Source organism: Ammodytes marinus, assembly GCF_949987685.1.
Source record: "Ammodytes marinus genome assembly, chromosome: 5".
Classification (NCBI taxonomy): Eukaryota; Metazoa; Chordata; class Actinopteri; order Uranoscopiformes; family Ammodytidae; genus Ammodytes; species Ammodytes marinus.
The window spans coordinates 24,812,779-24,835,546 of NC_137234.1; the positions used below are offsets into that span (position 1 = coordinate 24,812,779).

Here is a 22,768-nt window from a genome sequence, read left to right on the forward strand (position 1 = left end):
GGTCACATTTCCAATTTCTTCCACGGTTTTCTAGAAACAAGGGGTTTTGCATCTTCCAAAATGCACAAATCACCCCACCTTCCCCTATATGCTGACGAATATTAAATATATATTTTTAATTTGGTAATTACTCATCATCAGTTTTTAAATTGTTAATGTTGTTAGTGTGACTGACCTCCATTCTTGCTGGGCTGTGATTACCCAGCTTCCCGTGGCTTGGGAAAATGTGCTTGTGTGTTTTTTTTTATAGATGACAGATCTCTTGACTTGGCACTTTCCCCCATGGCTAAGAAGTACATGGGGACGTGTTTGTGTCCTTGTTGAAGGGCAGAGTATAGCGGGACAACGTTTCCCAGAAACCTGCTTCAGTGGCTCATCATGGATATGGGTTTCCAGTTCATCCGAGTTCCTCTAGGTTTCTCTAGCTAAATATTCTAAATGTATACGGAACTAAATGTACTTAACTTCCTTTAACCATCCTCTGATTGAGGGTCAGAGTAAAGGTCAGCAAAGTTCAGGTATGGGACAAAAAGTATGAGTCAACCTCAAAACGTAAAAAGTTTCATAATGTCTAATGTGGACCTGATGGGAGCTTTCTAACGTTTGGAAAAACTGTACTGATGTCTTTATGATGTCATCAGGGTAATCTCGACTCACTGTAAACATTGTAACAGGGAGTGCGGGGTTTAAAGGAATTGGGATTCTAAGAGACTGCACTCTAAAAAGTATATTTTTGAAAAGTTGAAGTAACGCACTGTTTTGAATAAGTCTGACTCAGTTTTCTGCTTTAGTGATGGCAATGTACTTTTGTGGATTACATCAAATTGAAATTGTACTTTACTACATTGACCTGACATTGACTTGATTTTCTTATGCAAATTAAAGCGATTCAATTAGGTTTTCCTGTCTAACGCCCCCTTTCCCACAATGACGTACACTGGTCTAAACCTTTGTTATGTTGCTATTTGCACCCTCAGTGAAGGGGATGTTTCATTCCATTACGTCACTATGCATTTTGTTTTAATAAAATATCTCTTTGTGAACTAACCGTGATTTTGTTGGTTATAACAGAACGGTTTGAGGAACTCTTAAGCAAGATCCCTAGTTCAACTCAGGAGACAAATTACAAAAGAAGTTAATCATTCCATTGAACTTGATATATTGTAACAAGTGTGTTGAAGTAACAAACAGAAGCTGCTGTCTATGTTTAGAATTTTAACAAATAGGGGACATAGTAAACTTATATAGGGTTGAAACACATCTGCCCAATGAAATATAACATCCCCTTCGCTCACGGTGCAAACAGCAACATAACAAACATTTAGTCAAGGTTGCCTTAATTCAATTAAGTTGGTGCAACTATTTTCTTTTAGGTTCTACAGAAGCAATATTTTACTTTAGGATTAAACAAGAAATTGATTCAGAAAACACTGAAATTTTAAGTTGTCGTCCCTTAATTATAAGTTGGATTAATGCAAACTTTTGATTTGAAAACAAACAAACTATTAAGTTGATCTGACTTGAAACAATTGTGTAAGTGTAACTTACATTCTTTATTTCAATAAACTTAATTCAATTGTGTGTTACCGGTTGCCCTAATTCAATTAAGTTGGTTCAACTATTTTCTTTTTAGAGTGTGGGAGGGAAATAAGCTATTGAGTTGTACAGTATTATGGGAAATGAAGGATCCAGTCTCTTTGAAGATTAACCCATATAGAGACAACAATATGTCTATTTTGAGTCCCCCAACTTCCAGTAAAGGTTACTGACAAACCAGACTCGGGAACCTGAATCAGTTATCATCAGTTCCTTATGTAATTAAATTGACGGACACACTCCCAGACTTGTGTACTGCAGTGGAACATGTATTTGCCAAAAGCAGTGTGAATCAATGAATCAGAAATACATTGTGGGTGTTTATGTTTTGTTCCCTCCCTTCCAGCTTCAATGTTGTTTGTGTGTGTGTGTGTGTGTGTGTGTGTGTGTGTGTGTGTGTGTGTGTGTGTGTGTGTGTGTGTGTGTGTGTGTGTGTGTGTGTGTGTGTGTGTGTGTGTGTGTGTGTGTGTGTGTGTGTGTGTGTGTGTTCTTGCTGTGACCGGAGGTTTGACATATTGCTGTGTTTGACTTATGTCTCCTCCATTTGTTATGCTTTCGAAGACGTTCTTCATGAGTATTTGGGAGCTTCCGAGCTGTTGTTTTGTTCCCGCTAGCTGTTTTTTTGATGGATAATTTGGCTTGATCTCAAGCACTTGTGACAGCGGCGTGGCGTCTACCTTTGTTTGCATCTGATCTCACTATGCCTCACACACACACACACACACACACACACACACACACACACCCACACACACACAGAGTTGACTTCATGACGCTGACAGCTGTGAGTCTTCTCGGCAGTGCATGTCTCTCTCCATGGTACTGAAATCCCTCATGTGGTTGGCTTGGACGACCATCTGGACAGTGTGTGTCTGTTTCTGTATGTATGTCTGTTAGAGTGTGTGTTATTGGTAAGAATTGTCCTTCTTTTGAATTGACTAATGCCCAGATTTCCGCATCCCGATAACTTATACAAAAAAGATTTGCAGTAGAGATTAGAGCTCAGCAGCCTGTCTGGTTGATTTTTCAGCCACGCTCGTGATATAAATGTAAGTCTCAAGTAATCCATCTATCATGGTTTAAATTGAAATCCTCTATCTTATTTTTCTAATCTCTTCATCATATTATCCGTTATGAATTCATTTCCGACTGTACAGTGATTAACAATTAATTAAGGACCTTCCGAGTGTCACTAATTAATAAGGTTATCCAGCTCATCTAATTAAGATCCACATTAATTAAAATTTAAACACACGGGGATGCTTATATAATTAATGAAAAATGATTTTAATTCATGCCTGTTTCCTTATTTGTGCACATAACAGTTTAAAGTTAAACTCCAGCTTTTAGCACATGCATTTATAGCTCTCGGCTTTGCTTTCTGACCTTAAAAATATAATCAAGTCTATATCTCATAATAACTCTACATTAGTAGACTCTAAACAAACTTTTTACTATTGGGTACATCTGGTACATCCCCTTGAACTTGACCGTTGGGTGGAGATGGATTGCTGTTGTAGAAATAGTTCACTCCTCTTCTCACTCATGGGTGTAAAAATAGACTCCTGCTGTGTGTATGCACAGACACATACAATATCGCACACCCACCGATCCTCCCCTGACTCCTCATTAGGAACTGCAACAGACAGGGAAGGGTTTCAGGGTTGCGCACACTCCTCCTCTCACACTGGTGCAGCAGTGGGTTGGTTGGTTGGTTCCCCTTGGTATGCTCCTTTTTCCACAGCCCCAGGGATGAATATCTATTGAAGGGGAATCTATTGTCTGGACTTCATCCACTGAGGCACAGGAGGTCGAGGAGCCTCAAGGTTGAATGCATTATAGGGGTTTCACACAACACATGACAAAAACAGGCTGCCAATCAGTGACTACATATTAATATTATCCTGAGGAAATGCTATTAAACTTTAACCTTTCTGCACCGTTCTTCACATGTTATCACTGGCATTGAGTAGCTGTGTTGTGGTTTCAAATTAGGACACGTAAACAGGGCCCCAGCAAGCCCATCACTGTAATGATATACAGCATGCAGTATGTTCAGTGACGTTCATGTAATTAGCCTGAAAGAATACAGAGCTACCACGGTGTTATTTTTAGCCCAGCAGAAGCAATGGTGCAACAGCGTCAGCAGGGACAGGGCACTGTGTTCTCCGCCTTTATGTGTAAATGTGGAGCCTCAGCAAGTCAGCATCAGTCACTGTGATTTCCTTTAATGGGAGAAGAAGGGCAGATGGAGCGGGTGGACTTTGAGGAGCACAGCTCGGCCCTATAGGAGGGTTTGTTATGAAACCATCTGTCTCTCGTTAAGCTTCCAAGACCCATTCTCCCTGGATGAGTTGCTGCTGAATCACTCCCTGGAACCGGGACGGTCCCTCTGTCTTTGGCTGTTACTTTGTGTTCCTGCATTTTTGTCAGTAGGAAAGTGAATCATACCTACAGAATGAAATGACTCAGTTGGTCTTACATAATCATTTGTATTATTATTTAGTAAAACTTTGCTCACTGCTTTTATGTCTAATGCTAAGTTTACTGCTGGCAGAAGCTTCATATTTAGCGTGCAAACATAAAAGTTGCATCAATCTTCTCATCTAACTCTCAAGAGTTCACAAGAAAGTGAATAACATTATTTCCCAACATGTTAAACCATTAGTTCAATGCATGTGAAAAAAATGATGCATGGTTTGGCATATTTTTCAGCTAAAATATTTTACATTCCTCTAACTAAATTACTGAAAAACTCAAACAATATTCCCAATACTCCCTTTCAGTTCACAGCTGTTGCTTTGGGAAGTCCGCTGAACCAGTGACAGCGCCTCATCTGTAGCTAAGATGCAGGCTCATTCACTCACACACTGTCCGTATAGAATTAATGAACTGTTTAGTTCCCGAGGCCCGTCCCTCTTAATCATTCACTACATTCACACTGTGCCTCTCCGGGGAGCCAGAGAGGGCACGAGGGCCAGTGAACAAGAGACTGTGAACATGAAAGAGACATGTTGAGAGACTTGGAGGGAGCACGAGGGAGATAATACGATATTCAGTTTTTTTTTCTCTAGACATTGCAAAACAACTCCTTGAGTAAAGAGTATGTGGCTGTGCCTAAATGTGCGGTGAATTTACAGCCGTTTTGCATGACTGATTATTGCTGGCTCCTATTCATATGCTAACTTGTAATTCAAAAGGAAAACAAAAGGGCTCATTGCATTAGAATGGGCCTAAATATGTCTCATCCTTGCCTCTCTGAATGAATAGTTTCTTATTTACTTGTGTGTAGCGTTCTCATTTATTTGAACTGTTTATACGGTACACGACTGCATTTACAACAGGACAGTGTTCACTATTGTTTACCAGCATTTACTGTTGCACTGCTGGGTAGTGATGATACACAAACTGCAGGCCAGATGTGACTGAGGGACATGATCTCTCTCTCTCCGGGTAAATAGTTTCACCTCATTTACTCATTTTTCATCTGGACAATCATTTATTTAGTAACAACCCAGCGACGGGAGCTCGTAACTTAACGTCATGGATAAACATCCACAAGTCAACCCTTACTCTATATGTGCCACTACTTTATATACCCCCAAGATATGTACTAAAGTAGATTTCTGACTGTAATTAATTGTCTATACAGCAATAGGACCGTGACATAGGCTATGGAGTGTTGCTTATCTAAGCTGTTTGTTCAGGAATTTATAGGTGTAAATAGAAAAATGAATAGGAAGAAAAGACAGCTGCACACTAGGGCTCGTGTCTCCTCCGTATGATGGATGTTTGTGACTTATTAATGATTCATATTGGACAGAGGAGATGTTGTTATCAAGTTGATGTGGGATTTGGAAGACTCTGTGAATTATTAATACTCCGGTCCAAAATATATACGACTCCCTCATGATTCAGACTGCACTGCCTAATTGCCCGGGTAACTCTGTCCACGACCCGCGTCCTCAAGACTGTAATAACTACGCATGCCGTATTGTTTACAGTTTTGTGTGGCAATCGTAAACCAAAAGATGCACCTTTTCTTTAGGAGAGCAATATTGATCCAATGTCTCTCCCATAGAGAGATAATGATACGCTGCGCAAAAATGAAAATTTGTTCATAGTATTTATTGAACCACTGACGCAGCTGCTGCTTGTGTGTCTTGCAGTGTGCAGTCCACAAGTCATTACATTCTGTCTACACACAGGCAACCACGTCCGGAAAAAAATAGTGTGAGGTTGCACGTTCATACAATATACATGATAATGTTATTCCCTTAACCTTCCTGGAAGTGAGAGTATATCTCTAAATTTCACTTTGACAACCGAGCCTTTTGTGCATTTGCGACAGCCCTATAGTTCCATACAGTGGGTGTTGTACGGTTGGCCTGGCTGTTTTGCTGTTGGTGCGTGCTTTGATTTTTCCTCAATCAAAGCCTTGGCTCCTTTATCACGACAAGTCAGCTCTCTGTGCCGTGAAAACCAGTGTCAGGAGAATGGGAACAGTGTGTCTATTGATCACAGTGAAACATCATCCCACATAGACGGAGAGCAGGTATCCTTGAGGGACTTGCCCTGCAAAGTGTGCTGCCAGTGCTGTCGGTGGCATTAAGTACAGCAGGAGGAGAACGCTTAGTGGCCATGGCTGTGAACGTTGGGCTTGGAGGGATTAGGATGTTAGTTTTATATGGCATTGTCACAAAAGAGAGGGTATGGACGTTTATGACTTTATTTTGCTATTACTCTGTCCTCTGACCATATGTCCTCTTTTCTTCCTCCCCAGGCGTTTGGCCAGGCCTACACTAACCAGCGTAAGGTGGCAGAGGATGGGGAGAGCAACGAGGAGACTCTGCTGCAGGAGTCAGCCTGTAAGGAGGCCTACTTCATGGGCCGCGTGCTGGAGCTGCAGACAGAGGTGACGCTCAGCCGCTCGGTGGCGTCCAACGCGCAGGGCGAGAACGAGAGGCTCAACACACTCACACAGGACCTACGGGAGGTGAGTTTGTTAAGTTACTCAGTTAGTCAAGAGGGGTTTTTTAATCCATGTTGGGCAAGGAAAACAAAGAAAATCAGAAGAAAACAGCTTTGTATTATTACGCCTGTACTAGAAGACTCCGAAAATACTTGTAAAAGCCTGACACATTCTCACATCTAAAGACAATGTGTCATAAGTCGCTGAGGGTTTAGTAACAATTTATAAGATTTTCGGAAGAGGGGTCACTATTTGCAAGACTACAACTAGATTTCTTTTGAGATCATTTCCCATCCTGCTACTGGTGGAAATTAACAAGAGTTACTCATGTGGATTTCAAACCCTCTCTGCATTGGGCGTTCGGGGTATCCGGATGTGTGTAAGTGGATTAGGTTGAGGTTAGCTGGACTAGAGTAGAGCCAGATGTGCTTAGTTTGATTGAACAAACTGTTAAAACAACTTTAAGTAAATATCTCTTTTTTTTTTTGCTATCCATTATTGAAATGTCTTGAATTTTGAGCAGACTATTTCCCATATTCTGCCTATAGCCTTAGTTACTGTACATTAACTTCTATGAGATCAGTGTGTTTGATCAGGGCCAAGGGTCACAGTGACGGGCAGGAAGGGGTCAATCCTCACAACCGACAGGACAATACACATGTGTGCCCGTGCTAAGCGTGTGTTTATGCAGTCATACATGTCTGCAGACGCTCTGTCAGCCGGCGCAGGAGTTCGAGCGGAGGTCAGACGCCGCGGGCATGACCCCATTGTGGGCGGCAAATCCGGTGTTAAGCTGGGGACTAAGGGAAATGCCCTGAGCTCGGCACATGTGCAGCGGCTGCAGTGAGCCACGCTGCTCTCTCTACCCACAACCAGCGCTACGCCCACAAGGACACACACACTCATTCACTAAATTCATTAAGGAATGTAAGCAGCGTCATGCCATACACAACAGGCACGATACTACATATTATGGAGTATATTCAACACAATTTATAGTTTTGATTTTACGTACACATGTCACCTGTTTGGATCGACTCTTAGATGCAGTTGAGTTCATCAAAAGGCTTCTGGCCCTCTTTGAAATCCTCATTTGCCCATTTCATTAATGAGGAGGAGTTGCCTTTTCCAGTCGTGAGCAGCAGGTGTTGCAGACACACTGGGGAGGGCTTGTTTGTCACAAGTCGTGTCTAATCAAAAGGCTTTTGCAGGTTCAAGACAGCCATTCAAAAAACAGTATTACAGTAACATGCACAGATTCCTCAAAATCAAACATTTAGTTTGCAGAGTTAACTTTACCCAAGCCTGTCACCTATACAGTACATCCTTGCACCTGCCTAAACTGCCAAAACATTCTGATTAGTATATACTACTGTAGGCCACTGTATCAATCGTCCACCCTGTGTAACTATTGTGTCTGCATGTTCCATTACGACAGCAACAGTAAGAACAAATAAATAATCCAATAAAGCTGTCAGGGGTCACTGTCTGTGCGGTGAACTCTGGATCAGGGGTGAGTGGCCCGGCTCTGCCCTGTTGGTGGGCTCATTGCCAGCATTGTGTGCCGCACTGTCCCTGACCCAGGACCCACTGTATAGCCCCTGATCAGCTACACTTTCACACAGCCTCACTGAAATAAATTGGCCTTTAATCCTGTGCACTAGTTCATGCCCACATCAGTTTAATTCCCTGCATGGTCAAGAAGATTTGGACAACATGTTGCAAAGGGAAGTTGATTATACAAAACTATAATAGGCCATTAAAGAATGTGTTAAATTATTTGCTGTTCAATTATCATCTGGTCTCTGTTTTGGTTTAATGGAATTGAATGACTGTGTGTTGAGTGCAGCAGCAGAGGATGACCTACTGTCCTTCTATGTTCTTTGCGGTGGAGGCTCCATTAGCTCGTAGTGTATAGGAGCTGCTGTCAGCCACTGTACAAATCAAAAGGTTCAGTGCATCATAATGGCCTTCAGTTTTGGCCCCATTCTCCTCTGCACTATAAACACATACAGAAACACACAAGTATATACTGAGGTTCATCAGGTTCAAAACACAGAAGAGATGATGATGATGGGTGTGTGTGTGTGTGTGTGTGTGTGTGTGTGTGTGTGTGTGTGTGTGTGTGTGTGTGTGTGTGTGTGTGTGTGTGTGTGTGTGTGTGTGTGTGTGTGTGTTTTCCCACCCGCTCCTGACACAGTCTCTGGGTCAGCACTTCTGCCATATGCACAGAGAACTGCAGGGAAGCTGCGGGCAACTCTGCAGTGAGAGAAGTACACACATGCGCACATATACCATAAACTGTTCCTACTACAGCCTACTCTAAGAACGGAGAAATACATTTTAAGTGACCTAGATTGAGATAATGTAGAAAGGAACCCTCTTATTATATACCACCGCTGTCAACAAGTAACTGAAAGTTGACGATTGCTTAAAATGGAGGAGAGCTGTTCTACTTAATAGCTTACTGTACTTGGATTCATGACTTTAATGGCTTGTGAATGTCTCTATCGACTGTTTTTTTGTGGTTCAGCATATGCTCATGTTTCTGTCTTTGCACAGTAGGGGACCCAAAATAATGACCCCCCTGAGAGTCTAAGGGTCCTCATAGATACTCACAATATATATACACAACTCAAACTATTTATATATGTTACATACAATGATTCAGCACTCTTAGGGTGCACTCACGCTAGGCAATCTGTACCATGCCCATCATGTTAAGTCTAGTTTGTTTGACCAGTGTGGGTGCTCTGAACCGCGCTCTAAGATAAAGACATAGTTTGAGTTGTTGTGTATACATACTGTATATAGCATGGGTCTCGTGATTAGCCTATCTATGAGTAATATAACATCTTATAGTTACATCTAGCAACACTATAAGTCGACAGGACAGTTTGAAATATTGTCCTGCACATATTAAGGTTGTGAACTGAGTTTAAATCCTCTCCCTCGTATATATATATATATCCCCTATCTCCCCCAGAGCAATGATATGCTGGAGTTGCAGCGGAGTCGGATGAGGGAAGAGATCAAAGAGTACAAGTTCAGAGAGACCAGGCTGCTGCAGGACTACACAGAGCTGGAGGAGGAGAACATCACGCTGCAGAAACTGGTGTCTACACTCAAGCAGAGCCAGGTCAGTCAGTGTGAAGAAGACAGTCACCATTTTGGCACCTTGCTAAATTGGAACATTATTACGGTGTGATGTCATTTGTACATATATTACGGTGACACCACACAGCAGCAAACATTTGTCCCCGGAACCAGTTTGTCATCGCTTTGAATGATGACACCAATCCATGGAATTCAATATGAATGACTCACGTTTCCAATTATTACTGTCACCTACAACCGTCTTTGAATGTGTTCCCCTATATGTTTTCAGTATTAGTTCCAGGACGCGTGACATCAAACGATGCTCTCGTGTAGTTGCTCATCGTCCTTTGTTCCCCTTGAGGAGCTATAGTAACCCCTGTCCAATTACACAGAGTCACACGGTTTCTGTATTATAATGATATAAGTGTTCTTTGTTTGAACTTTTCGGCTGCTTAAATACAGCATATCCCTTGGGAGAGGCCAAGAGGTTTACCAATAACCAAAGTACATTTATTAAGTAAACAACAATAACAACAAAACTATAAATAACTATGGAGTATGTGTATTTGGAAGTCAATAGTGCATGCAGTTGTATGAATGCAGTGTTTTATGTGTGCATGTTCTAAGGTGCAGAAAGTACCATAGTAACTCTATATGGGCCCACTGTAAAAATGGTCAATCCAATCCCAATCCAAAAACCAGGATTCTTAACAAGTGATTAAATTAAACCTACTATCTAAATTACACTACTAATTGAACTTTGCCCTTTTCCTGCTCCCTCCCTGTCCTCTCTCCCTCTCCCTCTCTCTCTCTCTCTCTCAGGTGGAGTATGAGGGACTGAAACACGAAATCAAGGTGCTGGAGGAGGAGACGGTCCTCCTCAACAGCCAGCTGGAAGATGCCTTACGTCTGAAGGACATTTCCGAGGGCCAATTAGAGGAGGCCCTGGACGCCCTCAAGAGCGAGCGCGAGCAGAAGAACAACCTGAGGAAGGAGCTGGCCCACCACATCAGCCTGAGCGACAGTGTGTACGGAGCAGGGGCCCACCTGGCTCTCACCGTCACCGGGGTCGAGGGACTCAAGTTCCCCGACGACGCCAACGGAACCGGCGTCATCCCTCTCGCCAACGGCAACAATGAGGATAGCAACCGCCGCAATGGCCACATCATTCACACGGGCCCCGGGTTGGCCAAGATGAATGGGGAGTACAGAGCGGGCCGGAAAGGAGAAGGCCTTCACCAAGTACCAGACCTGTTCAGCGAGCTCAACCTGTCGGAGATGCAGAAAGTCAAACAGCAGCTGCTACAGGTGGGTGATAAAAAGAAAAAAGGCATTATAGCAGGGGTCAGTAAATCTAAACAGTAATTCACATTCGCCATAATAGCCCGAGTGATGGCTTTTGGACGGCACCTCTTTATCATTGAATGTATTGTAGGTTCGTTTGTTGAGTTAGTGTAGTTGCTTTAATGCTGCTAACTAGATGACAGTTCCCTGCAGGGGAATGTAGCACACAGAACATTGAAACCAGGCAATATTGATCCACTCCTACAGAACATTTCAGTTTTTAGCATAGAGACTGTGGGTTCAATTGTTCTGCTCCTTTCTTGGCAGGCATGTGTCTGTGTTTGTTTAGTGCAGGGGTCACCAACCTTTTTGAACCTGAGGGCTACTTCATGGGTACTACGTCATACGAAGGGCACCCAGTTTGATACACTCTTCTGAAATAACAAATTTGCTCAGTTTGCCTTTAGTTATATATTATTATTAATGATTAATGATATTCATCTATGTGAAGACACTGATCATGTTAATGATTTCTCACAATGATGATCAAAAATGACTTAAAAAAGGTGGGAAACAGATTATTATGCTATTTTTAGAACAGGCCTGCGGGCGCCTCATATGGTCCTTGCGGGCTACCTGGTGCTCGTGCGCACTGTGTTGGTGACCCCTGGTTTAGTGTATGAGTTATTTTCTGTTGAGTTTTCATTGTTACACAGCTGAAAGCAGCTGCTGGTAAACACAAGGACATGCCAAGGTGATGACATATTGGGTAGGAGAGGACAAACTGAAAAAACTCCATATTATGCTGCAGGCTTCATTGAATGTTAGTTTTCCAAACAAGCATACAAAAACTGGAACTGAAATCAGCATTTAATTACTCTGTGATCGCCGCAACTATCACTCTGTGCGGCGCTCTTTTGTTCATGTGTATTTTAGCCTATGTTCTCATCCGTATGAACTGTATATCACATGTTGTTGACTGATCTATGCTTTAATATGTGTTGATGTCTCAGTGAGAGTGATGAAGGAAAAAGAGCAGTAGAGGTAGTACATTAGCACGTGCTATACGAAGCCCTGTCAGGGTAATTAGCTTCCCATAGCAGGCATAGGGAGCAGATGCAATGGCCAGACAGAGACAAGAACGGACTCTTTTTGCTTTTAGTTTAGAGACGAAGGGACAGGAATAGAGCACTTAGAGGGAAATTAGACCCTTAGGGAGAGGGTAAATGTTGGACAAGATTGTTTTAATCCATTGGCACAGTACACTTAGTTTGTAATACAATTATTTCCAACCTTGCACTTTGAGCAAGTAGCATGCATATAAACAAAAAGTATAAATAGAGAGCTTATATAATATAATGAAGGAACTGTCTGCTGCTTACAGGCCCACACATAAACAGGCACCCCATGCAAAGGTTAACATACAGTATTGTTGAAAGCCATACAAATCATAGGAAGATTAGTGTCATGCTAAAATCGAGTTAAGTCATTACTGCACATTTTTCCGCCATAGCCGAGCTCCTCTTGGAAATAGGAAATGATATAAGTGTCTGCTATATCAGCGGCATGCCTTTCTCTCTAAACACAATTACTCACAAATCAATTTTCTCTTCTTTCTCTTCTCGAGTTGATAACTCTGGGAATGACCTCACCGCCAGCAGCATGATGGGGCTTCTGATTGTCAGTTGAATATTGTAAAATCAATTTAGTCTTTTTCAATACGGTTGTATAAAAAACATTCACAATTTCAATTTAGGTGTTGCCCCAGGCAATGATTATCATCTCAGTGTTTTAAACAATCTCTTTCTTGGCGACCTTCAAGCAGTTGTGCAGAGTTGGATCAATAAAGTTTTACCCTTTCAGCACTGTGGGAGCACAGCACTGCTATATAACGATCTACTACCTGTCAGTACTGTGTGTTGTGCGCTTAAAGAAAATGTGGTGTTAATATACAGCCTAAGCTCTGTAACAGGGCATGGCGTTTGCTACGGTGAGCCCCCTTTGTTTACATACTCGTTTACAGAGCATAGGCTGTGTTTTAACTTTTAACACCAGATTTTTTCAGCACACACACAGCAACAAGCATTCTACAGAATCACTGACTCCCCCTTTTAATATACAAATATACAGTATAACGTGATAAGAAGCCTTGGACTTAAAACATGAGTATGTATATCTTTAAACACATGTATAGTATTATGTATACTCATGCGATAGTGTATCCTCCTTGTCCAACAGGTGGAGCGTGAGAAATCTGCACTGCTCATGAACCTGCAGGAGTCCCAGACCCAGCTGCAGCACACACAGGGCGCCCTGTCCGAGCAGAGCGAGCGTGTCCACCGCCTCACGGAGCACGTCAACACCATGAAAGGCCTCAACGGAGACAAAGAGCTGCAGGACCCTCAGGAGAGTGAGAAACCAGACGGCAGCCCCTTATCGCCACCCGCCAACGGTCACCATGATCCTGATATCCACGGCTTTGAGATCCTGGAGTGTAAGTACAAGGTGGCTGTGACGGAGGTGATCGACCTGAAAGCAGAGCTCAAGGCCCTGAAGGAGAAGTACAACCAGGCTGTGGAGGGCCAGGGAGACGGCCACAGTGACGACAGGGTCCAGGCACTGAGTGAGCAGGTTTGTCATTTTTTGAACATGCCTCACATATTTATGCTTTTAATGATGCAATCAATCGTAGCATTGACTTTGCTGGGAAAAAAGCTGGTGTTAATACACAGCCCAGGCTCTGTAAACTGGTATGTTAACAAATGGGCCCACCGTTGTTAGCAACATTTCAGTTTACAGAGCCTAGGCTGTGTATTAACACAGGATTTATTTCAACGCACAGACAGTACGGACAGGTGGCGGATCGTGAGTAGATATTCACACAGAGATTGACAAAAAGGGATTTTGACAACAAGCGTTCTCCAGAATTGCTGACTCTTGCTTTAACTCTGTTTTGCACCCTGTGATGTTGCCCCCTTATCTCCCCCAAGCAGGTAACTCATTTGGAGCGTAGTTGTCGTGAGAGCCGGGAGAGGGTGGCGAGCCTGGAGGCAGAGCTTCGAGCGGCCACCAACACATCCACAGAGAGCCAGAGTATGCTGAACACAGCTCAGGACGAGCTGGTAACCTTCAGTGAGGAACTGGCCCAGCTCTACCACCACGTCTGTCTGTGCAACAATGAGACGCCCAACCGCGTCATGTTGGACTATTACCGGCAGAGCCGCGGCACACGCAACGGCAGCCTGAAGGGTTCTGACGAGCATCGGGCTTTGCTGACACCCCGTCTGGCCCGACGCCTGGCTGCGGTATCAGCAGCCATCTCCTCCTCCTCCTCTGAGTCCCCACGCAGTCCCATGGACTCCCCATCCAAAGACACCAATCACAGTGAGGCGACTTCCAACGCAGTGGACTGTGGACATTCATCCTGCCACAGCAGCCCCACCCGCAACCCCAATGGATCCCCAGTCACCAGCATCTCTCCTTGCCCATCTCCTGTGCCCTCGGAGGCCGGTGGCGACCTGCGCAAGGAACCCATGAATATCTACAACCTGAACGCCATCATCAGAGACCAGATCAAACACCTCCAGAGGGCTGTTGACCGATCACTGCAGCTGTCCAGGCAGAGGGCCGCAGCCAGGGAGCTGGCGCCCATGCTCGACAAGGACAAGGAGTTGTGCCTGGAGGAGATACTCAAACTGAAGTCCCTGCTCAGTACCAAGCGAGAGCAGATAGCCACACTCAGGCTGGTGCTGAAGGCCAATAAGCAGGTGAAAGATGATTTGTGTTTGTAATTGCAGGTCACCTATTATGCTAAATCGCTTATTCATGTTTTTCAACATTAATATGGGTCCCTGGGGTGACTGGAGTCTGATTTCTCATAAAGGGGGTAAGCCCCACCCTCTGATAAATTACAAGCCAGATACAAACCGGAAGTTGGGTTCTGGGTCAATCAGAGCAACCTGGGCATTTTTTGGAAGGCGGGGCTTCAAAAGTGAAACGGAGTGTTTCAAACAGGGTCTGAAAAGATCAGATTCAGCAATGGCACTGTGCGAAACATAAAGGGTTTTTGGACACTACACCATCAGTTTCCACTAGAAACCCAAATTCTAATTTTGAACCTAAAGATGAACATAATATGTGACCTTTTACATTGTCCTTTCTGTGTACAATCCAGACCTTATCTGAAGAAGGCATAGGTGTTGTAATAAAATGTAAACTTGTTCACATCGCAGACAGCTGAGGGTGCACTTGCAAATTTGAAGAGCAAGTACGAGAACGAAAAGGCCATGGTGACAGAGACCATGATGAAGCTGAGGAACGAGCTGAAGGCACTGAAAGAAGACGCCGCCACCTTCTCGTCTCTCAGGGCCATGTTTGCTACGAGGTACGACGGGAAATAAGAGGCTAACATTTTAGCTTTCCCTTCAGAAGTGTGTAGATCATTGCCATGTGTTAACTAAATTAAGACCTTGGTTGTTCTCTCCTCGGTTGTCCTTTTATCTCTGTCTGTGTAGATGTGATGAGTACGTTACCCAGCTGGATGAGATGCAGAGGCAGCTGGCGGCAGCGGAGGATGAGAAGAAGACGCTGAACTCCCTCCTCCGTATGGCCATCCAGCAGAAACTGGCCCTGACCCAACGGCTGGAGGACCTGGAGTTTGACCATGAGCAGACCTACCGAGGCCGCGGTGCTAAGGTGCCCCGGATAAGAAGCAGCCCGCCCAAAGTAAGTGGCAGAGGCGCCTTCACAGCTCCCTCCAGCCCCACCAGGCACTACAACGCCTCCATTATCACCACCACGCACAACCTGAACACCTCCCCAACCCTCCGTACTCCTCCCTATGTAGAACTAAGCGCCTGTCCGTCCATGTCTGCATGGACCGCAAATGCACATTCTGATACAATCCAGACCTCTGCTTCACCCCTGTCTAACTTCAGTTACCCTAATTTTTCTCTGGGCACCCAGCCCATCATGATAGACCCTGAGTGGAAAACATTAGAGTTAAGACGACTCCTTTGTTCAAGACAAGACGTTGGTCAACCGTCCCCATCTCACAGCGCCTGTAGCCCCGCCTCTATATCTCCTCTCCTCCGGCGAAAGCGATGATTTATTATCGTCTCCACGCCCCTGCACCAATATCTGCTATGTACACAGTTCCCAGAAGCCTTTGGATCAGGTGGGATACAGAGAGGAGGAAACACTGGTTTCACATGTCTTTGTTTTGAAACACTCAGGAAGCAGGAGCCCCTCACAGCTTGCTCCATCCCCAAAAGATCTTCGCAACGGCAATGAACAGCCTTTTTGGCATTGCTAAGGTTGAGTGAATGTTGGACTGCATTGCATTTTCTAGTGTAAACCCTTAAAAATATATCGGATATCAGGCAGCTGAATACTGCTACTGTAAAATAAGACATTATGTATAACTCTCTATTGGGAGGTGTTTAAAAGTGAAAACCAAGCAAACAATGGCTGTATCATCAGCTTCAGCATAACGGGACTTACAGCACCTCCCTGTGGCAGACCCCGTGAATTAATCGTTAGAATGTTTTTCCATTCTAACTGAATAATCTTTGATCTAATATTATTAATTAAGACTATGTTTTTTTCAAATACTACATGTTGTAAAATGATATTCCGTTCAGTGCATGCCTTTCTTGTCACATCTAAAGAGCTGTCAAAAAGCATTTGACAGTCTTAAAGTGTGTAACGTGGTTAATGTGTTGCCAAGAGTAATATGGAAACCAGTCAGACCTCCTCTCTGTGCACCAAACTCCTGTTTGATTGTATTCACTTTACTTCTCTCCTTGCGGAACATGTGGTTTAAAAAAGATGAAGCTGCAGTGGATAAACAAAATCTGTCTATTCCTCCCCTGATGATGACCAACGTCTTGACAAACCTCGCTCACAGTATTACCAGTTTTTGCCACCAGATGGCAGTGTCTTAACACATTTCCATTCTCTTCCTGTCAAATGCTTCTTGACTTCTCTGTCTCTTCCTTATCCCACCTCAGAGAACTGTATGTATGTAATCAGTTTAAGCTCAAACTACATTTTAAGATAAGACTCAGACAAACTGATTTGAGGTGGAACTGACAAGCATGACTAGCGTGTACTTAAAATAGAGTTCATTAATGTAACTGAGCAATGGGCAGCAGGTGCTCTGGAGTTGATCGGGATTGTTCAGCATTAGCCCCACTGTGTCTGTCCTTCTCTTTGTGTGCTGTACAAATCAATACACCATGGATTTGTAAGTGTCTGTGTAAATGTGTCCATGTCTCTGTGTCTCTTGGGTGTGTTTTCTCATCTCGCTGTGCATAGAGGCTGGTCCTGTCAGTGGGGTCAGACGGGGCTGGTTTATAATAGTAGTTGTATTCACACTATGCAAACATAAACTGTAACTGACATGCAGTGGAGGCAGTCACTTGGTTTACACTCAAGTATGTTCTTCTTCTGCTTCCCCTGCTCTTGAGCTCACATGTCTTCCCTTGACCGTTTCTCTTTCAGGCTTCTCCCATTCATTTACACTGTAAAAGAAAACAAACAAAAAACAAAGAAGAAGAAAATGTAGTTTTACTCACACTATGTCATGTAAAATAAATAAAAAGTTGCATCATGCTATAGTGGTAGTGTCATAAACACTGTACATAGACAGAGAACAGACTTGTACGTCAGTATAAAAGTCAATGCTTCCGTAGCAGTAAACCAGTAGTAGTCTGCATGCCACTGACGCAGCCTCTCCCTGTCTTGCCCTGTCTCCTCCGTGCTTTCTCTGTCTTATTGTCTAACCCTGAGTGTCACCACTCTGTATATTTGTCTAATTTATCAGTTTCTTGTAGATTGTCAGCAGCCTGCTGCCTCAGTACCGCCGCTCGCCCCACAACTAAGGCGAGGGAGAGCCTCCCTAGCTGGCAGGTAACGAGCTGTAGAACCTGCTAGTAGTAGGCTCATAGACATCTATCTATCTATTTATCTATCTATCTATCTATCTATCTATCTATCTATCTATCTATCTATCTATTACACAAAAATGCTGGTTGAAGCCAATGTCATTAATGCACATAAACATTTCTGTTTTTAATAGGTTTTTTTTATACCTGCAGGGCTGCATAAGATAAAAGATCCGGATTCACACTTTACATTAATGGACAGGTTATGGCTGAAACCCTTATGTTGCATAAATCATTTATACATTTTACTGAGTAGGCTATGTCAGACATTTTCACATTGCAGGAAAAGATGTGAAGTGTCCAACCCTGTTTTGTTAGATGTTCTCACAAGATACTTTGTCTTGAAGTATCACACCTTGTCCCTTGTGTCTGGGGTGGTTTTAAATGAAAAGTTTGACTTTTTCATTTGACGTTGAGAAGCTTGATGCACTCAAATGTCTGTAGGCCTACGCTTACAGTAATATGAAGCTGCTGCTAGCAGTCAGTAAGCTTAACTTAGCTCAAAGTTTTGAAACTGTGGCAAATAGCTAGTCTGGCTCCAACCAAAGGGTAAAAAACTTCCTACAAACGCCCCAAAGGTTCACTCATCACTCATATCCTGGTTGTCTAGCAACCTCACCATGACAACAAGACTACAGGAGGTGTACTTCAGGCACATTTGGTAACCTTTTGTTGGAGCCAGTCTATCTGATTACTCCTGATTTCAGTCATGGTACTAAGCTAAGCTAAGCTAACTGGCTGCTCACAATAGCTCTATATTCCAGAGGATGGGAACAATGTTCTTATTTTAACCGCTGGCAAGGAAAGCAAGAAACTGTAACCCGTTCTCCCTATTTGCCCAAAAAACTTTTCCTTGTTTTGCCCTCTTCACATGTTGCATTTCTATTCACTGATTTGGGTCAAATTCCTTCTTACAACAAACTGTTCTCCTCCTCTGCCCTTTGATAACCATCTTGTTTCACTCACTTCTCCTGTCTTTCTGCATTCTTACAGTCCTAAATTATTGGCAGACCTGGAGGAACAGGACGCTGTCCTGTCCAGCAGCAGTAACCTTCTCTCCCCCTGTGACCCTCGTAACTGTCTGGCCCCACAGCCCAAACCCCCCCGTCACCTAACCCCACTGTCCCAGCCCATGCCCTGGCCTATAGGTAATCGTACAAAGACACTTAATACAGGGGGTTGCCCTCAAGATTAAACTACTGCCAACCTAGCAGTTCAAATGGAGCTCACTGGACTCTGAGGTGATCCCCTCCCTCAAGTGCTACGTGGGCTACATGTGTTACCTGGGTCGCAGAAGAAGAGTCGGACTCTCCCCTCTTCTCTGGAAGTGACGTCCTGTCTTGAAGAGGACTGAACTGAGGCGAAAATTTGCCAGAGTGACAAATCACGTGAATCTTTTGCTTTATTTTTATTAGTATTTATTTATAATTTATTTTACACTATTGATTATTTATTTACATATGGATTTTGAGTTTCTGAGATATTTATTACAGGAATGTTATTTTTTTTCTGTGTTTGTCGGCCATTCTTCTAAGATGCAAAATGCTTACTGCTGTGGTGAAGAAAAAGAAAAACTGAAAAATTGTGAACGTTATTTCTGGTCTAGTGAACCGGTGTAAAACTTGCCTAACCATACTACACAGCATTTCAAATGTTAGATTATGTCATTATAATAATCCCTCAAAAAAAATATGTCTGACATTTTTACATAGGAGCAGAGGTGGGCAGAGTAGCCAAAAAATGTACTCAAGTAAAAGTAAGTTACTTTAAGATTATAATTACTCAAGTAGAAGTAAAAGTACTCATAAAAATTATTACTCGAGTAAGAGTAAAAAAGTATGCAGTGAAAAGGCTACTCAAGTACTCAAGAGTACAAGTAGGCCTACTGAATTACTCCGGATTTATTTTTGAAATATACAGAGCAACACAAACGGTACAGAATAGACACGAACATAATATAAAACAGCAATGTTCAAATAAAGATATGTTAAATAACATAATTTTAAATAAAACAATAAATAAGGTATTTAAAAATCAAATGAATAACCCTTGAACTCAAACAATAATAAATTAATTATCTGCCAAATTAAATAGGCCTACATCAGCCTTCAAATAAAATGATAATAAATTAGGCTTGTCCAAAATTATATTAATTAAAACCCTTATAACACTGTTGCAATTGTTTTGCACATACACATTTTAAAACAAATTCCTACAATATGTCACTGGCCGTGAGAAAATGATCTAGGTTGTGTTTAGCCCCAAAAATATAAAACACAAAATTAAACTTCGTTACACATCAAAACCTGCTGGCACACTCACTTAACGTATGAAACTACAGAGTGGCTGAACAAAGAGACCAGTCTCAGACTCTCACGCAGCCAGACTGGGGCATGCGAAGTGAGTAGGCTACAGGGAGAACAGGACATGTGTCAAAGAAGAACAGTGTCTCTGTAATTGCGAGTGTGTGGGAGTCTGTGTCACTGTGATTGTGTGAGTGTGTATTTGAGGCCAGGGGTGTGGCTATTGCTCCTCGGAATCAGCGGTTTCTTCCATTTTCTCGACTCACCCAGATAGTCGGTAAAATATGCGTTTAACCTACATGGCACGGCGACAACATCGGTGCGGAACCGCAGCCTTTAAAAAAGTCAGCGGACATTGTTGAGCCCATGGTTGAGCCCTATGACAACATGACAACACTTGTCATGTGACTGAAGTGGCTGCATTTGATTGGCAAGCTTTTGTAATGTGGTTTTTATTGGTTGAAATAGTCACGTGATAGAGATGTTGGCTGAAGACGTGCCCGGGGAGAGAAATCATGAGAGAAATAGCTCTCGCATGTAATAAATAAAATATATAAAAAAATAAGGTAACGACCGTCACGTAGCCAAATGGAACGGCGTAAAAGTACCGTTCTTTCTTCAAATATTTACTCAAGTAAAAGTAAAAGTATGTTGCAATAAAACTACTCCTAAAATTACAATTTATTCAAAAAGTTACTCAAGTATTTGTAACGGAGTAAATGTAGCGCGTTACGACCCACCTCTGCATAGGAGGATGAGTTGGATGACACTGGGTTTGACATTGCAAACAGACTCATGAAGGTAAACACTGTATGATGAGAAGATTGTTTCTTGTGGTGATGGGTGGATTTCAGCTACCTTTCTAACGTCACTAGTCTCTCATGGGATGCTTGTGTGTTTTTTTTTTATACAGAGATTTTTTTCTTTATTCTTTTTTTTGTTGTAAATACTATTTTATACCTCCTATTACTTTTATTTACTTTTACAGCGGACTCTAGCAATGTTGTTGTGTCGGTTACGTAGCTCAGATCTCTTCAGAGACTAGGGAATAGACGAGAGGCTGAGTGTTTGAGATCAGGACTAGGGCTGTATTGGCCTGGGTTTTTTTTTTTGCCTTTTGAATTGCACAGGTTTAAGTGACCATGGAGTGAACTGACCGCCATCTTTTAAACTATTAAAAGAGGATTCCCCCAAAGGTCTGCATCTTCTACAGTTAGCGTCTCTGTCATGTAAACATTGTATTACCACCGTAAAGTATTCTCTCTCTTTTTTCTCTGTAAGCTCTTTCACTGAAGACTGTGATTCTCCCATAATGTAAGGGACAGAAATGTGCAGTCAAAGTGGAAAAAAAATGTTCAGTATACCCCAAGCTACACTTGTCTGTCCTTGTAACATCTCCATGTTTAGCTGTTTTCACAATCCTTCCAACGGTATGTACTGTCCAAGCACAATTATGCACTATGCATCTTAGCAATACAGTAGCACCGGTCGTAGACTGAACCGAATGATATTTACGTCATCCAACAACCATTTCTGTCCTCACAATTGAAACCAGCAGACTGACAAGAAAAAATGCAAGACAGCAGGAGTGTCCCCGACTTTCTCCAAAGAGCTATGGGGGAACAGCCACAGCAGCAATACTGTCCATTTCCTTTGACCCGGTCGAAATATATTGTTTCTTTGAGAAACACAGAAGAATTGGGATATGTCAATCAGAGATGGAGATAATGTGTGGCGTTTGTTGCCTAATAACCTCTCTGACTTTATACCCACATAATGTCTTTAATGTGAATGTGAATGTTCTCCTCACTGCACTGAAAAAACTGCTTTTTGCCAGATGGATATGAAATGGATATACTCAAACAACATAGCCAGTAGAGTATTGTAATTACAGATTGTAGCTTTTGGGTTACATCAGCGATGAATGCGTGAACACTTCCAGTTCTCTCTGTGTACATTTGCGGGGGGGTTTTGTGTCTCTGTTAACAGTGTCGATTGTTAATTTCGCTAATGCGGGAGCGATGAAAATATGTGTGGTCCAAAAGTAGCTTCTGAACCCATGCGAGGCCCATTGGTGACCTAACTCTTGGTTTGTGTGCACAACATAGCAGTGGATGGAGAGAGACTAACCATAAAAAAGAACAATAGCTCTATGCTGTACTACAGTGGGTTTTACAGTTTCTCCTCCAAATAAAAATCGTGTTCAACTGGTTTCACTAGTAAATAAAAATCCCTGTCCTTTGATTTGTATGTGATTTTTGTGTTTGTGTCTGTTTCTCTGTCTCATCATTTGAATGGACTGCACTGAAATTAACTTTCTGGAGTTAGTACCAGTGTCCATGCTTTCACAAAAGACCACACAACAGATACAAATGTTTTTAAGTGCATAGATATTTGGTTTAACATTAGATTTGTGATTAGATTTAACGTTTCGCAGAACAAAAATAATTCATCTTTTGAAGGACAAAGGATTCACGAGGCCTGTGATGGGAATCAGTATTAAGCCATCTGTTGCTGAGCGGAATGTCGCCTCCCTTGTGAAATGTTGTTTACCTGTTTGGCCCAGA

At 42.7% G+C, this 22,768-nt stretch overlaps 1 protein-coding gene across 1 annotated transcript in view; it reads left to right on the forward strand.

Annotated features, from left to right (window-relative positions):
- Positions 1–17,835, forward strand: part of bicd1a (bicaudal D homolog 1a) — a gene marked incomplete at both ends in the record, with an annotated part of 31,242 nt that extends 13,407 nt beyond the window's left edge. Inside the window, 8 exons of the mRNA XM_080027140.1 lie at positions 6,380–6,592; positions 9,555–9,707; positions 10,490–10,975; positions 13,190–13,582; positions 13,945–14,718; positions 15,184–15,335; positions 15,466–15,676; positions 17,788–17,835. Of these exons, the coding sequence (XP_079883266.1) occupies positions 6,380–6,592; positions 9,555–9,707; positions 10,490–10,975; positions 13,190–13,582; positions 13,945–14,718; positions 15,184–15,335; positions 15,466–15,676; positions 17,788–17,835 (2,430 nt within the window). The remainder of the gene's footprint in view (positions 1–6,379; positions 6,593–9,554; positions 9,708–10,489; positions 10,976–13,189; positions 13,583–13,944; positions 14,719–15,183; positions 15,336–15,465; positions 15,677–17,787) is intronic.
- Positions 17,836–22,768: the final 4,933 nt, after the last annotated feature.